Here is a 17962-nt window from a genome sequence, read left to right on the forward strand (position 1 = left end):
GAGGATGCATCTACCCCATCTTTCTGTCGTATCTATCGTTCTATCATTCCGATGAGGATGCATCTATTGGCCAATGCATCTACCCCATCTTTCTGTCGTATCTATCGTTCTATCATTCCGATGAGGATGCATCTACCCCATCTTTTTGCCGTATCTATCGTTCTATCATTCCGATGAGGATGCATCTATTGGCCAATGCATCTACCCCATCTTTCTGTCGTATCTATCGTTCTATCATTCCGATGAGGATGCATCTATTGGCCAATGCATCTACCCCATCTTTCTGTCGTATCTATCGTTCTATCATTCCGATGGGGATGCATCTATTGGCCAATGCATCTACCCCATCTTTTTGTCATTCATTGTTTTGTCATTAAATACCAAGATGGCATAGCAGTCAGGCGTCCTTTGTCCTCGTCGTGTCCCGTGTATATATATATATATATATATATATATATATATATATATATATATATATATATATATATATATATATATATATATATATATATATATATACAGTGCCTTGCGAAAGTATTCGGCCCCCTTGAACTTTGCGACCTTTTGCCACATTTCAGGCTTCAAACATAGATATAAGATATAAAACTGTATTTTTTTGTGAAAAATCAACAACAAGTGGGACACAATCATGAAGTGGAACGACATTTATTGGATATTTCAAACTTTTTTAACAAATCAAAAACTGAAAAATTGGGCGTGCAAAATTATTCAGCCCCTTTACTTTCAGTGCAGCAAACTCCCTCCAGAAGTTCAGTGAGGATCTCTGAATGATCCAATGTTGACCTAAATGACTAATGATGATAAATACAATCCACCTGTGTGTAATCAAGTCTCCGTATAAATGCACCTGCACTGTGATAGTCTCAGAGGTCCGTCAAAAGCGCAGAGAGCATCATGAAGAACAAGGAACACACCAGGCAGGTCCGAGATACTGTTGTGAAGAAGTTTAAAGCCGGATTTGGATACAAAAATATTTCCCAAGCTTTAAACATCCCAAGGAGCACTGTGCAAGCGATAATATTGAAATGGAAGGAGTATCAGACCACTGCAAATCTACCAAGACCTGGCCGTCCCTCTAAACTTTCAGCTCATACAAGGAGAAGACTGATCAGAGATGCAGCCAAGAGGCCCATGATCACTCTGGATGAATTGCAGAGATCTACAGCTGAGGTGGGAGACTCTGTCCATAGAACAACAATCAGTAGTATATTGCACAAATCTGGCCTTTATGGAAGAGTGGCAAGAAGAAAGCCATTTCTTAAAGATATCCATAAAAAGTGTTGTTTAAAGTTTGCCACAAGCCACCTGGGAGACACACCAAACATGTGGAAGAAGGTGCTCTGGTCAGATGAAACCAAAATTGAACTTTTTGGCAACAATGCAAAATGTTATGTTTGGCGTAAAAGCAACACAGCTGAACACACCATCCCCACTGTTAAACATGGTGGTGGCAGCATCATGGTTTGGGCCTGCTTTTCTTCAGCAGGGACAGGGAAGATGGTTAAAATTGATGGGAAGATGGATGGAGCCAAATACAGGACCATTCTGGAAGAAAACCTGATGGAGTCTGCAAAAGACCTGAGACTGGGACGGAGATTTGTCTTCCAACAAGACAATGATCCAAAACATAAAGCAAAATCTACAATGGAATGGTTCAAAAATAAACATATCCAGGTGTTAGAATGGCCAAGTCAAAGTCCAGACCTGAATCCAATCGAGAATCTGTGGAAAGAACTGAAAACTGCTGTTCACAAATGCTCTCCATCCAACCTCACTGAGCTCGAGCTGTTTTGCAAGGAGGAATGGGAAAAAATGTCAGTCTCTCGATGTGCAAAACTGATAGAGACATACCCCAAGCGACTTACAGCTGTAATCGCAGCAAAAGGTGGCGCTACAAAGTATTAACTTAAGGGGGCTGAATAATTTTGCATGCCCAATTTTTCACTTTTTGATTTGTTAAAAAAGTATGAAATATCCAATAAATGTCGTTCCACTTCATGATTGTGTCCCACTTGTTGTTGATTCTTCACAAAAAAATACAGTTTTATATCTTTATGTTTGAAGCCTGAAATGTGGCAAAAGGTCGCAAAGTTCAAGGGGGCCGAATACTTTCGCAAGGCACTGTGTGTATATATATATATTTACATCTTTCTTCGCATATCTTTTATATATTTATATAGTTACGTTACGTTTCGTTTTTGTATTTGTTGTTGTTTCGGTGTTCATTTAATAAATGAAAATTTACGCCTACCACGCTGCACCTTGGTTTGATCCTTCCATCGACGATCGTAACAGTCATGCTCTCCTGCTGTCTGCTCATCCATCCATCCCTCACTTCTTTATTCCCTCCCTCAGTTTAACCCTTTCCTGTACCTTGGCACCAGGACTTGAACCAATCACAGTTATTTTTCTCGCCAATCCAAGTCCTGCTTCTTCATTGACTTGTACCCAGCCAGGCCCACACTCTCTTAATGCATCCTCTGGCACCAAGCCATGACAAATATTCCTATTCATCCAAAACGTTTATAATATACACTTTCTGTCATCTCTGACAACCACAAGTCACTTTGAACCAAAACACAGTCTATGCCCCAAATGGCACCCTATTCCCTATATAGTGCACTACTTTTGACCAGAGCAATTTGACCAAAACAGAGATTGTCAAAATGAGTGCACTACATATGGAATATGGAACTGTTTGGAACCATTTGGAACAGGGACTAGATTCCCTTCCCTTTCCATTATCCAGCTTGAACTAGATCATCATGGAGGTGAGTTAAGACCAGAGTAAGGCCAGTACAGTCTGTGACGGGCATGGGACTGGCTTGACCTTATATGGACTTATAATATACACTGTAAGGACTGAGGAGTCTGTGAAGAAGGACTCTGAGCTGAAGCCAATGCATCCCCTGTCTCTCTGCCTTTCCACTGCCTGAGTCAGTGAATGTCTGTCTCTCTGCCTTTCCACTGCCTGAGTCAGTGAATGTATGTCTGACATACAGTCCCGTGGTCCAGACACTTCCTCTGTGTTAAAGGTAAACTCCTGTCTCCTGCACAGTGTAAGGGCCAGCCAGTGACCCATGCAGACATCTAAACATAGCCTGTTTTCAGCGAATCAGAAGTCAGAACCGTGATCTAGATACGTAGAACACTGGCGAAGAGCTGCAGGATGTATAGGTGGGATTGGGAAATGGTTTAGGGCGAGTGCCAACTGGTATTCTTAGCTGTAGATTGTTCTGATAGGATCTCTGTAGAAGAACGATAACACTGATTACACTGGTGTGGTATGTAGTATCTGGTAACGATGGAAGCACCGCTTGAGCATGATTATGCTGCTTAATGATAATGACTATGTATCATTACCGTTCATTTGTGACCTCGACACCGTGGTTAAGGGAATAATCACTGATGTGAGAATGGGAATACAGTACATGGTATGATAGTCATATGACTAGAGAAGTGGGCTGTCACAATTCTAATGTTGTGAATGGAGACAGTCAGGGTCAAAGACCCTAGAGAAGAGCCCTGTTGACAGACTATGATCAAATCGATCATCATTATCTGACCATTATGCCCCAAAGGACAAGTTCCTTCACAGTTTATAGACACACGACATTGTACTATTCCAAACAGTAACATTTCTCACCCTGGTGCTGCTTTATAAGGGCAGGCTGTACGGTGGAGTCTACCAGGCCTCCTGGCAGGTCCCTGAGGTACTGTTTGAACAAGCTGGCCACTGTACACACATCCGCCTCAACCAGGAAGTCCACGTCCTCACCGTTCTCCAGCCGCTGTTTCAGCCCCTCCACCGCCCGCACATTACCGTTGACCCTGAACAGACCCTCATGATGAAGAGCTGGGGATGGAGAGAGAAGAGAGAGGGGCGAGATGATGGAGGGATGTGGAGGATGGGAAATGATGGCAGGTGGAGAGAGGGGTAGAGAAGCACAGGGAAAGGGGGATAGAGAGGGGGATGACGAGGGACAGGGATGGCGAGAGTAAGGTAAGAGGAGGAACGTGGAAGGAATAGAAAAGAAGATGCAAACAGATAGAACGCATGAGGAGATAAGATGGAGAGGTTGGGGGAGTAACCAGACAAAGGAGATGTTGGGGGAGTAACCAGACAAAGGAGAGGTTAGGGGAGTAACCAGACAAAGGAGAGGTTGGGGGAGTAACCAGACAAAGGAGAGGTTGGGGGAGTAACCAGACAAAGGAGAGGTTGGGGGAGTAACCAGACAAAGGAGAGGTTGGGGGAGTAACCAGACAAAGGAGATGTTGGGGGAGTAACCAGACAAAGGAGAGGTTAGGGGAGTAACCAGACAAAGGAGAGGTTGGGGGAGTAACCAGACAAAGGAGAGGTTGGGGGAGTAACCAGACAAAGGAGAGGTTGGGGGAGTAACCAGACAAAGGAGAGGTTGGGGGAGTAACCAGACAAAGGAGAGGTTGGGGGAGTAACCAGACAAAGGAGAGGTTGGGGGAGTAACCAGACAAAGGAGAGGTTGGGGGAGTAACCAGACAAAGGAGAGGTTGGGGGAGTAACCAGACAAAGGAGAGGTTGGGGGAGTAACCAGACAAAGGAGAGGTTGGGGGAGTAACCAGACAAAGGAGAGGTTGGGGGAGTAACCAGACAAAGGAGAGGTTGGGGGAGTAACCAGACAAAGGAGAGGTTGGGGGAGTAACCAGACAAAGGAGAGGTTAGGGGAGTAACCAGACAAAGGAGAGGTTGGGGGAGTAACCAGACAAAGGAGACATTGGGGGAGTAACCAGACAAAAGAGATGTTGGGGAGGAGAACGAGAGAGGGACAGTCAATCTCTTCTACTGATGGCAGAATGTTTGTTTTATGTTTCTTGGACACCTAATTAAGACATTACGCTACCCCAGGGCTCTCCAACCCTGTTCCTGGAGAGCTATCCTCCTGTAGGTTTTCACTCCGACCCTGTTCCTGGAGAACTACCCTCCTTTAGGTTAACTCCAACCCTGTTCCTGGAGAGCTATCCTCCTGTAGGTTTTCACTCCGACCCTGTTCCTGGAGAGCTACCCTCCTGTAGGTTATCTCCAACCATGTTCCTGGAGAGACACCCTCCTGTAGGTTTTCACTCCAACCCTAGTTGTAACTCACCTGATTCAGTTTATCAACCAGCTAATTATTAGAATCAGGTGCGCTAGATTAGGGTTGGAGTGAAAACCTACAGGATGCAGTATCTCTTCAGGAACAGGGTTGGGGATCCCTGCTCTCCCCCATGGTAAACAGTGTGCACACTATATCCAGTAACATAACACAACCATACTACTCCCAGACATTGACAGGGAGTGGAACCTTTCATGGTCAACTTGGAGAGTCTCTCTGGATCACTGAACATTGCTGCACACACACAGGTGACAAAGGGTCAAGTTGATGCATTCATTTGGTGGGTGCTTATATTTGTCCTATTTCACAAATGTACAAGTGTGTTTTATATGCATGTGTGAATTAGAAAGGACTTTTTTTTACATCCCAGCTCCCCCTGAGACACCCTCGGAGAGGAGGGGGGTCACAGCTAGGGTCAACCATTATCAACAGTGACCCTGGAGCAAGTAGGGTTAAGTGCCTTGCTCCTCACATCAACAGATGTTTCACCTTGTCGGCGCTAGGATTTGAACTAGTGACCTTTCGGTTACTGGGCCAACGCGCTAACCACGAGGCTACCTGCCGCTGCAACCATGTGAGTTATACTTTATTAAATTGGACGGCAGTTTCTGGAATTACACGGCATTAAGCGTTGCTCTGCTGTTGTTGTGAACGGTCTACAGGGCCACATGCAGTTGTCTAACGTTGCAGACAGAAATGCCATGACGTGATTTCTTATTCTACATGTCAGAAAGGCATTTTTGCTGTACATGCTGTAGCATATTTTTCTGACCGTTCCAAAACGTTGCACATCCTACCGAATGCTACGAGACCAGTGGGCTGCAATGGCAACACTGCAGAGAACTAATCATTTAAACCGGAGATTGAAATGTAATTAAGAAACGCTCGTTACAGGCACATTCACTATTACCTAACTAAAACTGTAAAATGTAAAAAAATAAAAACTGTTACCAAAAAACAATACCCTCTGTCTTTATCCACATGGCATGTGCTCCTGTCTCCCTCCTATTTCCTAATCACAACGATGCGTGACCTGATTATTCAACCACACTCACAAATAAAGAACTATGTGCAAGGCCCAATGTATGATGTGGGTGTGCTGAGTTTGCGAGAGGGCGTCATGTGGTCATGAAGAGGACATCCTACTGCTGTATCATAGAACTACGCTGACCTCTAGTGGGGAAACAAGGAAATTACTACTAGAAGGGCTAAATAGACCATTTGATAGCAAGATAATACAGAATAAACCAAGGATACGTCTATCATGGTATGGAGCTTGTATTTGTATTTATACCAATCAAATGACAGGTTTGCAAATCATAACAGTAACACGTGATGTCAAATAGTGTAAAATGTGGTTTTACACAACACAACCTACAGTTGGCAGTCTAAGTAATGACATGGTCTTTTCATAATAGGAAGATAAATAAAAAATGAAGTTATAAAATTATTATGAGTCTTGAGGCAAAGGTACAGTGGATGTTAAAATGTAACACATGATTTTGCATTGAGATGACTTATACAAAGCGTAACTAGCCAGTGAACACAGTGACTTTGGACTGAGGGCTAACACTGTCATTGTTAACCTTGTGTTGTCTTGACAGCAATCAGGTGGGTTATTGACTCAATGCCAGAGAAAGATAGCTGTGGTCATAGATACAGTATAAAGCAGAGTTCTATATCTACGGATGTGGCTATCACAGTAGCAGCTATCACTCCCGTCCATTTACAGTGGATTTCAACTTGATCAAATCGAGGAAATCAAGTCAGAAAAAAACTGATCGCATTAACTTGTTTGTTAATAATAACAAGTTAGTCTCGCTAACAAAATCGAGCCATCCCTTCAACTACTTCAGAATCAAAATGGATGCAGAATGACCATTAGAAAATGACTGTGTATAGAAACATTAAAGACCGTCCTATCCCCGCATCTGCTCTTCCCCTCCCCCCCTTGACCCCCAACCTCCTCAGCTCACCATGTTCTCGGAGGAACTCTACCATGCTCCGCACCACCAGGGGCACGCCATCCTTCACGAGGCCCAGCACCCTGAGCTCCAGCAGGGACACGCCGAACAGACTTCCGCCCCTGGCCTCCACTCCTCGAGGTCCCCTGGAGGTCCCCCTCAGCATGGGCAACTGGACCATCTTCTTCATGTCTTGCTTGATCTGTACCGCAGCCTTGTTGTGCTGGAGATAGGAACACAGCAGAGAGCAGCAGTCAGCAACGGGTACTACTGGCACTGTGGGCACTGCCACGTCCGGCACCTCCATAGGGGCTGGGTATGCCCTCTTCTGCCTTGGCACAGGCACAGAGTCAGTTAGTGTGTGGAAGGGATGGAGGGGCCCTTTGGAAAGGGCCACACACACACAAGCCGACACACAGAGAAGTTGGGAGAGAGTTAGTGTTGGGAGAAGAGAACGGAAAGGGGAGGGGTTTGGGCTGTGTACCGGTTGCTACGACAAGGCTTTGGTTACCATGCACACCTGTGGCTGAGGGGAGGGGTGAAGACCGAGGCAAGCAGTGAGTGAGAAGAGAGCTGGCATGCACACACACATACACACACACACACACACACACACACTGAAGTGGACTGCAAGCTGGGCTTGACAGCTTGGGATATATTGATAGAAAGGAAAGAGGCTGGAAATCCATCTGTTGTCTAGAGTCTGTTTACTTTCTACATTATACTTGTAGAGCTTGCATTAAGTCATAGGGTAAACCATAGAAACAGAATTCATTCTGTGGGGTTCTATGGGGTAAACACTCCCTGACCTAAAGGCGTTATTCTCCTGTGTTTTATTCAGTGCCTTCAGAAAGCATTCATACCCCTCCATTTTATATTCAGGCTGTGACAAAACACAATGTGGAATAAGTCAAGGGGTGTGAATACTTTCTGAAGGCACTATATGTACTATGTTTTGCACACGTTCCTTAAAAAAATACTTAATCTATGAATACATTAGTTGTGTACACATTTTAAAACAGTTTGGGGAACTATAATGTCAATATAAATGGAACTGAAACTCAAGCATGCAAGAGATAGTAATGACAGATACATGTTGTTATCAGTGGTTATACAGTGGTTATACAGTGGCTATACAGTGGTTATACAATGGCTATACAGTGGTTATACAGTGGTTAGTCTCTATACAGTGGTTATACAGTCTCTATACAGTGGTTATACAGTCTCTATACAGTGGTTATACAGTCTCTATACAGTGGTTATACAGTGGTTATACAGTCTCTATACAGTGGCTATACAGTGGTTATACAGTGGTTATACAGTCTATACAGTGGTTATACAGTCTATACAGTGGTTATATAGTGGCTATACAGTGGCTATACAGTGGTTATACAGTGGTTATACAGTGGCTATACAGTGGCTATACAGTGGTTGTAGTCTCTATACAGTGGTTATATAGTGGTTATACAGTCTCTATACAGTGGTTATACAGTGGCTTTACAGCGGTTATACAATGGCTATACAGTCTCTATACAGTGGCTATACAATGGTTATACAATGGCTATACAGTCTCTATACAGTGGCTATACAATGGCTATACAGTGGCTATACAGTGAGACAAAAACTCATTTTCTAAATACCCATGTTAACCCATCACCCTCTGAGTACAAACGATGTAAGCTTCTCATATAGAGTTGACCTGGCACACACACACACACACACACACACACACACACACGTTACTGTGAGATAGATTAGGCCTGTATGTACGTGTGTATTTGCATCAGCTGTTGGCTATCTACTATGACCCACTAAACTTGCCACCTGTTCTAACTCGCACTCGCCACACACTCCTTTCATAGGATCAGATTACTGATAGTACTGTGTAAACTCTTAGTCTAACTAACTCTTAAACTAACTAAGTGTGACATTAGCACACGTGATTACAGTAACTTATTTGTTGATTGACATCAAGGTCCAACAGCATCACAACAGAGGAGCTACTACTTCTCTGTTCTACACAGGATCAGAGTAGGGCTTTGTTTCACACACTGGCTGGTCACAGCATCAAACTGAGCATGTGACATCCAGTCACCCTGGAGTGCACCACTTCAAAAGAGAGAACACAGAGAGAGAGAGAGAGACCGAGACGGAGAGAGAGAGAAAGAGGTGAGCGAGAGAGGGGGGCCTCACTATATCACACGGGAGGCCCTGTATGACACAATGGGATCATTGTATTATGTAGTTATTAAGTAGTAGTCAAGTGCCTCATTTAAAACATTCTTTATGAACCTGTTAATCTAGATAAGAAAGAATATTTATTACCCGTTCTATCTGGACACTTCATTTCTACGTAATGTGACTAAATGAGTCAATGCATGTGCACAACACAGCAGCAAGCACGGCCAAACAAAATGACAATACTACCACACACTCCAGGCAAAAGCCATCACTACTCTGTCGTAAAGGGAAGCACTATTACACTGATCTCTGCATATCCCCAATCCATTCAACACTAGCCTGGTCCCAGATCTGTTTGTGTTATCTTGTCAACTCATATGGTCAATGTCTGGGACCGGGCTAATTCAACACAACCATCTAAGGCCTGATGTCACTTTTGGATTTAACCATTCGTCTTCCACTGATTCAAACATACGTCTATAATCTCAGCCGGGCTATTTGGGACCCATCTCCCAGATGGTGCTCAGAGGGTTACGGAGAGGGGAGCTGTACCATGACAGATGCCTTAGCATTAGGACCCCATGTACACACACAAACAGGCGTGCACACACACCTTTGGGATCCCTTTGGGGTCCGGAGATGGCTCTCTCCTCTCTCTCTCTCTCTCTCTCTCTCTCTCTCTCTCTCTCACACACACCTTTGGGATCCCTTTGGGGTCCGGAGATGGCTCTCTCCTCTCTCTCTCTCTCACACACACACACACACACACCGTGGCATTGACATTGGCACGCACAGCTCTAAGGGTTCACAGTTTCATTAGAGCAAGGTGATAACAGATAGGAGGACTCTATAATAACTATGTCTCCCAGTTTCATTAGAGCAAGGTGATAGCAGATAGGAGGACTGTATAATAACTATGTCTCCCAGTTTCATTAGAGCAAGGTGATAACAGATAGGAAGACTGTATAATAACTATGTCTCCCAGTTTCATTAGAGCAAGGTGATAACAGATAGGAAGACTGTATAATAACTATGTCTCCCAGTTTGACATTTTCATAATGAAGTTACCCTTTCATCTTGACGGTGTGGTTACACCTCACCTAGCGATGCCTTCCGAGGGAGTAGGAATGTATTAAGAGATTATTCTGTAATTGGTTACATATTTTGACGTTCTTGTCACTTACAAGGGAGGGTGAACATTTTTGGGAATGAATTTAATTCATTTGAAATGAACACAGAGATTTTATATGAGCTGTTTTATAAAGTGAATATTGTAATAGTAATGCGTTAGAAACAATACAAGATGAAAGGAATTTTATTCAACATCAACATTAAACTGCTAGACTGTGTACATATCAATGCCAAATTCATCAACGTTTACAGGGAAACATTTGTTCTATAGAGCAGCGGTTCCCAAACTCTGTGGTGAGGGCAGGGGTGACACCCCCCCCCCCCCCCTCAAAAAAACAACAACATGTGAATGTAATTATTATTCTTTTTTTAAAGGAACTCGGCTTTAAATTTACTCTTGAAAGTTGTAATAGTAGAACGCACAAAGTGCAATTTCTAAATTGGGTCGTACATCATCAGTTCCTCTTATCATGTCAGTCACTGCAGACCTTAGAGTCCTATGTATAAATGTCCAGATCAACTAGCCCATGTCAGCTAACGTTTTTTTATTTAGTTTTTTTAACCTATAGATTTTATTATACATTTTTTAAACACATAGAAATAGACGTGATGCGGGGGGGGGGGGGGGGGGGGGGAACCCCTGGTATAGAGGATTAAGTAGTCAGGCTTGGAATATCTCCAGTACGTCTCCAGTAGATCTCAGGTACGTCTCCAGTAGATCTCCGGTACGCCTCCGGTACGCCTCCAGTACGTCTCCAGTAGATCTCCGGTACGCCTCCAGTACGTCTCCAGTAGATCTCCGGTACGCCTCCGGTACGCCTCCGGTACGCCTCCAGTACGTCTCCAGTATGTCTCCAGTAGATCTCCAGTAGATCTCCAGTATGTCTCCAGTAGATCTCCAGTACGTCTCCAGTACGCCTCAGTACTTCTCCAGTACGTCTCCAGTACGTCTCCAGTACGTCTCCAGTACGTCTCCAGTAGATCTCCGGTACGTCTCCGGTACGTCTCCGGTACGTTTCCGGTACGTCTCCAGTACGTCTCCAGTAGATCTCCGGTACGTCTCCGGTACGTCTCCGGTACGTCTCCAGTACGTCTCCAGTAGATCTCCAGTACGTCTCCGGTACGTCTCCAGTACGTCTCCAGTATGTCTCCAGTAGATCTCCAGTATGTCTCCAGTAGATCTCCAGTACGTCTCCAGTACGCCTCAGTACTTCTCCAGTACATCTCCAGTACATCTCGAGTAGACCTCCAGAATGTCTCCAGAATGTCTCCAGTAGATCTCCAGTACATCTCCAGTACGTCTCCAGTATGTCTCCAGTATGTCTCCAGTACGTCTCCAGTACGTCTCCAGTACGTCTCCAGTACGTCTCCAGTACGTCTCCAGTAGATCTCCGGTACGTCTCCGGTACGTCTCCGGTACGTCTCCGGTACGTCTCCAGTACGTCTCCAGTAGATCTCCGGTACGTCTCCGGTACGTCTCCGGTACGTCTCCAGTACGTCTCCAGTAGATCTCCAGTACGTCTCCGGTACGTCTCCAGTACGTCTCCAGTATGTCTCCAGTAGATCTCCAGTATGTCTCCAGTAGATCTCCAGTACGTCTCCAGTACGCCTCAGTACTTCTCCAGTACATCTCCAGTACATCTCGAGTAGACCTCCAGAATGTCTCCAGAATGTCTCCAGAATGTCTCCAGAATGTCTCCAGTACATCTCCAGTACATCTCCAGTACGTCTCCAGTACGTCTCCAGTACGTCTCCAGTACGTCTCCAGTACGTCTCCAGTACGTCTCCAGTAAATCTCGAGTAGACCTCCAGAATGTCTCCAGAAGATCTCCAGTATGTCTCCAGTAGATCTCCAGTATGTCTCCAGTATGTCTCCAGTAGATCTCCAGTATGTCTCCAGTACATCTCCAGTAGACCTCCAGAATGTCTCCAGTACGTCTCCAGTACGTCTCAACTCATGTCGGTAGCCATGAAATGCTTTGAAAGGCTGGTCAGGCCTCACATCAACACCATCATCCCAGAAACCCTAGACCCACTCCAATTTGCCTACGGCTCAACAGATCCACAGATCCACATTCCTATGTGGGAATGCTGTTCATTGACTACAGCTCACCGTTCAACACCATAGAACCCATAAAGCTCATGACTAAGCTAAGGACACTGGGACTAAACACCTCCCTTTGCAACTGGATCCTGGACTTCCTGGTGGGCCGCCCCAGGTGGTGAGGGTAGGCAACAAAACATCTACCACGTTGATCCTCAACACAGGGGCCTCCAGGGGTACGTGCTCAGTCCCCTCCTATACACACTGTTTACCTACGACTGTGTGGCCAAGCACGACTCCAACACCATCCTTAAGTTTGCTGACGACACAACAGTGGTAGGCCTGATCACCAACAACGATGAGACAGCCTATAGGGAGGAGATCAGAGACCTGGCAGTGTGGTGCCATGACAACAACCTTTCCCTTAACATGAGCAAGACAAAGGAGATTGTTGTGGGCTACAGGAAAAGGCAGGCCGAACACGCCCCCATTCACATCAACAGGGCTGTAGTGGAGCGCACCAAGAGACTATCATAGAAATAGACGTGGTGCATGCACAGGGTGCGTGGGATGTTACCCAATGCTGGAAATGGGGCCTGAGTGAAAAAGTTTGGGAACCCCTTGTATAGAGGATTAAATAGTCAGACTTGGAATATCTCCGGTACGTCTCCGGTACGTCTCCGGTACGCCTCCGGTACGTCTCCGGTACGCCTCCGGTACGTCTCCGGTACGTCTCCAGTATGTCTCCAGTAGATCTCAGGTACGTCTCCAGTAGATCTCCAGTACGTCTCCAGTACGTCTCCGGTACGTCTCCAGTATGTCTCCAGTAGATCTCAGGTACGTCTCAGGTACGTCTCCAGTAGATCTCCAGTAGATCTCCAGTACGTCTCCAGTACGTCTCCAGTACGTCTCCAGTAGATCTCCAGTATATTTCTATACGTTGGCTCAGTACTACAGCTGTAGTAGTATTTCAGTAGTGCTCCAGCACAGGTGTTTAAGAGCTAAGCCCTGTCTGAGCTACTCTGCCTGTCAGTGACACAAGCCGTTGCAAGCAGATGTCCCCTAAATCTGCACACACAGACGCACTCACGCCACGCACACATGCACACACATAAACACACACTGGTGACTCACTGAGACAGTGACCTAGAGTAAGGGATAAGTGTACTACTCACTCAGCTTATAAAGTGGCACAATCAAATACAACTCTTTAACCTTTCTCTCTCTCCCTCCTTCTCTCTCTGTCCCCCCTTCTCTGTCTCTGCCCATCTCTCCCTCCCTCTCCTCTATATCTCTCTCTATCCCCCTTCTCTCTCTCTCTCTCTCTCTCTCGCTCTCTCAATTCAAGGGGCTTTATTGGCACGGGAAAACATATGTTTACATTACCAAAGCAAGTGAACTGGATAAATAAAAGTGAAATAAACAATACAAAAATGAACAGTAAATATTACACACAAGTTCCAAAAGAATAAAGAAATTCCAAATGTCATATTATGTCTATATACAGTGTTGTAACAATGTGAAAATAGTTCAATGTCACGACTTCTGCCGAAGTCGATGCCTCTCCTTGTTCGGGCGGTGCTCGGCAGTCGACGTCACCGGTCTTCTAGCCATCATTGATCTATGTTTCATTTTCTATTGGTTTTGTCTTGTCTTCTTACACACCTGGTTCCAATCCCATTCATTATATGTTGTGTATTTAACCTTCTGTTTCCCCTCATGTCCTTGTCAGAGATTGTTTGTTGTTATGTTTGTGTTTTATGGATTGGTGTGCGACGAGTTCTTGTACCCACATTTATTTCATTATGGACTTTGGTTTTGGAGTTTGTGTTTTAAGTTATAAAAATACTCCATTTATACTGAATTGGATTCTCCTGCGCCTGACTTCCCTGCCACCTACACACACGACGTGACATTAAAGTACAAAAGGGAAAAGAAATAAACATAAATATAGGTTGTATTTATTCCTTCAACGATAAATGCGAATCCGACAATCACCCCTGGTGAGACAAAACCACCGACTCGTCAGTGAAGAGCACTTTTTGCCAGTCCTGTCTGGTCCAGCTATGGTGGGTTTGTGCCCATCGGCGACGTTGTTGCTGGTGATGTCTGGTGAGGACCTGCCTTACAACAGGCCTTACAAGCCCTCAGTCCAGCCCCTCTCAGCCTATTGCGGACAGTCTAAGCACAGGTGCATTCCTGGTGTAACTCAGGCAGTTGTTGTTACCATCCTGTACCTGTCCCGCATGTGTGATGTTCGGAAGTACCGATCCTGTGCAGGTGTTGTTACACGTGGTCTGCCACTGCGAGGAAGATCAGCTGTCCGTCCTGTCTCCCTGTAGCGCTGTCTTAGGCGCCTCACAGTACGGACATTGCAATGTATTGCCCTGGCCACATCTGCAGTCCTCATGCCTCCTTGCAGAATGTTCACGCAGATGAGCAGGGACCCTAGGCATCTTTCTTTTTGTGTTTTTCAGAGTCGGTAGAAAGGCCTCTTTAGTGTCCTATGTTTTCATAACTGTGACCTTAATTGCCTACCGTCTGTAAGCTGTTAATGTCTTAACGACCGTTCCACAGGTGCATGTTCATTAATTGTTTATGGTTCATTGAACAAGCATGGGAAACTGTGTTTAAACCCTTTACAACCCTTTACAATGAAGATCTGTGAAGTTATTTGGATTTTTATGAATTATCTTTGAAAGACAGGGTCCTGAAAAATTTATTTTTTTGCTGAGTTTGTGTCTCTAATATGGTCATACATTTGGCAGCTCAGTTTCCATTTTGTGGGCAGTGTGCACATAGCCTGTCTTCTCTTGAGAGCCAGGTCTGCCTACGGTGACCTTTCTCAATAGCAAGGCTATGCTCATTGAGTCTGTACATAGTCAAAGCTTTCCTTAATTTTGTGTCAGTCTCAGTGGTCAAGTATTCTGCCACTGTGTACTCTCTGTTTAGGGCCAAATAGCATTCTAGTTTGTTCTGGTTTTTGTTAATTCTTTCCAATGTGTCAAGTAATTATCTTTTTGTTTTCTCATGATTTGGTTGGGTCTAATTTGTGTTGCTGTCCTGGGGCTCTGTGGGGTCTGTTTGTGTTTGTGAACAGAGCCCCAGGACCAGCTTGCTCTTCTCCAGGTTCATCTCTCTGTAGGTGATGGCTTTGTTATGGAAGGTTTGGGAATCGCTTCCTTTTAGGTGGGTGTAGAATTTAACGTCTCTCTCTCTCACACACACACCAACTTCACGTACTTATCAGTGTAACGCTTTTAATGATTTTTGCCAACTACTATAATCTTACAACTACATAGTACATACACATGAAAGGAAATGCAAGCTAATACCTAATGGCCTCTAGCTTGCTACTCTATTGTTGACTCGACCATTATATTGTGATTAGCCCTTTTAACCCCTTATCCCCTCTCCTGTCATCATCCCTCTCTCCTCCCCCAGAGGACCAGAGGGACATTATCGCACTACTGCTACAACCTGTTGACGCTGTAAAAGAATGGCTTCCTATAAACACCTGGAGGGCCGTGACAGTACAGATGAAGGATGTTAATTTGATCACCCTGTTGCAGGATAATTTAAGGAAATTTAAAACATGTAGTGCATTTGAGGTTTTAAAAGATTTCTGAAGTTTGTAATTTTCACCCCGAAATTTCAGACTTGATAGATCTTTCGTAAGGGAAGGTCAACCCCTACAAAAATGTCCATGAATTATAATCCACATAATAATTCACATTTCCTGTTGCTGCAGGATTATTTTCCTGCTGTAGCAAGCTGGCTCAAATTAAGATCCTACATTTGTAGCAACTGTTGAGTGTTGAAGAGAGTAGTCCATACACTCTTCAACTACTTGTGAACTTGACAAAGCATACTTCTTTTGAAGTCCACCATTACTCCTAAGTGTCTAGATGGGATGCGAGAGCCTATTCTCATTTACACAGCTTTTTGTGAATAAATCAATTGTATGGTGATTTTAGACCACACAGAAGTTTGGCCGCCTCCTTAACTGACTCACAGAGGGGGATAGCATGCCCTAGCATGCTTCCTCTTGCTCCCTCCCCCTCTTTGTCTCTCCCAATGTGGGTGACCGTAGGAGCAACTGGTATGGCAGCACCACAGGAAAAACAGTCCTAGCAGTAACAACTGCTGCTCAACTAGAAGTCTGTAGTAGTGTCTAGCTCGTATCACAGACTTCATACTATGGGGTAGTTGTTGTCCTTATAAGGCAAGTAATCCTAAAACTATAGAGGGAATGGACTAGGGTTTACTCATAATATTGCTCAAATGTTCCTTGTGCGAGATGGATATTTTTTAAAGAGTTTGTCATAATGGCTTTCATTACAGATTCCCTTTTAAAAACTGAGTCACTGGATCATTGCTAAGGAACATGGACTCAGATAGAGTTAGTTAGCATAAAGGTAGCACTGTTCTAGTCATGCTGCCATGATGCCATCTCTACTGGGTTTATGTGTTGTAGCCCATTAGGGAAGTCTGACTCAGAATTACGTGATGTCGAGTAAGAGTTACCAGGGAGAGAAAAGCTTGGTCTACCTACTGAACACACAGTGCTGGAGAACGTTCTTCACTTTCAGTAAACACGTCTTGTCCCTGTTACTCTGATGCGTGTTTGTGCTCAGTAACCTAAATAAAGTTATTTTGAAGGTGGAGGGAGATGTAGAGAGAGAGGACAGTGTTTCAGTGCCAGCAAGAAACAGACTGCAGAACTGTGACAGCTAGAAGACATTTTAAAAAGACTCTCTCTGTGCCCAGACCGATGTAAAAGCCAACTCTCGCTGTCACACACACACACACACACACACACAAAAGAGTGTGCTGCCTATGGCTGAGTGAACTGTAAGAGTGTCCCGTTATACATCCATAAAGCGCCTTGCCACCGAGATAGAAGCCCCTGTGCCTGCCAGCCGGTTCGGCTGAGGAAAAAGGCTTTGTAGCTACTTACACAGATGGTGAGCGCTCCTGCCCCCATTCTCTCAGGGAAATGCCTGCAGTCTGCAGAAAAGAAGGATGAAGAAAAATGACTATCCTCCCTCCTTCTTCTCCCTGTCTTCACTCCTGTCCCGGATACACACCGCCTAAACCTTGCCCAAAACTGGCAAACCCTTTCACCCAGACTAGTGCCATCCAAAAGTCCCCAATCAACAGCAAAAATAATCCAAGGTAGAGTGTGGAACAATGGGTAAAGACTCCAGTCTACACAGGAGATTCCTTGTTTTAGAACCCCCTGTTCTGAAACACAGATTAGTGGCTGGCTGTCTCCTCCTGGGCTGAAATCTGAGCCCCGCGCTCTCATTGGCTGAGTGGATGGGTCATGTGACTAAAGGAATATCATTTTGAAGAGTCTGCCTGTAGGATTTGGCTGAGTCAGAAGGGAGAATGGATGACAGTATATTAAGGCTGGGGAGGAAAGGGGGATTTTATAATCCTTGTGAGGTAATATGTAGAATCACATTACTGTTCCAGAAGTGAGAAAA

General features: G+C 44.7%; 1 protein-coding gene across 7 annotated transcripts in view; it reads right to left on the reverse strand.

Annotated features, from left to right (window-relative positions):
- The window catches only part of LOC110498641 (protein FAM13A), a 78277-nt gene extending 60540 nt beyond the window's left edge, over window positions 1-17737 (reverse strand). For 4 of the 7 annotated variants that reach the window (XM_036954217.1, XM_036954215.1, XM_036954216.1 and 1 more), the window contains exons 1-3: window positions 17431-17737; window positions 7127-7337; window positions 3668-3877 (exon numbers count right to left, since the gene is read on the reverse strand). In XM_036954217.1, the coding sequence (XP_036810112.1) occupies window positions 3668-3877; window positions 7127-7337; window positions 17431-17457 (448 nt within the window). In that variant the 5' untranslated portion in view covers window positions 17458-17737. Of the gene's footprint in view, window positions 1-3667; window positions 3878-6101; window positions 6223-7126; window positions 7338-17430 lie in introns of those variants that run through there. The other 3 variants (XM_036954220.1, XM_036954219.1, XM_036954218.1) reach the window with 3 other exon arrangements.
- Window positions 17738-17962: the final 225 nt, after the last annotated feature.

The sequence above is a fragment of the Oncorhynchus mykiss genome, chromosome 19 (genome assembly GCF_013265735.2).
Source record: "Oncorhynchus mykiss isolate Arlee chromosome 19, USDA_OmykA_1.1, whole genome shotgun sequence".
NCBI classification, from domain to species: domain Eukaryota; kingdom Metazoa; phylum Chordata; class Actinopteri; order Salmoniformes; family Salmonidae; genus Oncorhynchus; species Oncorhynchus mykiss.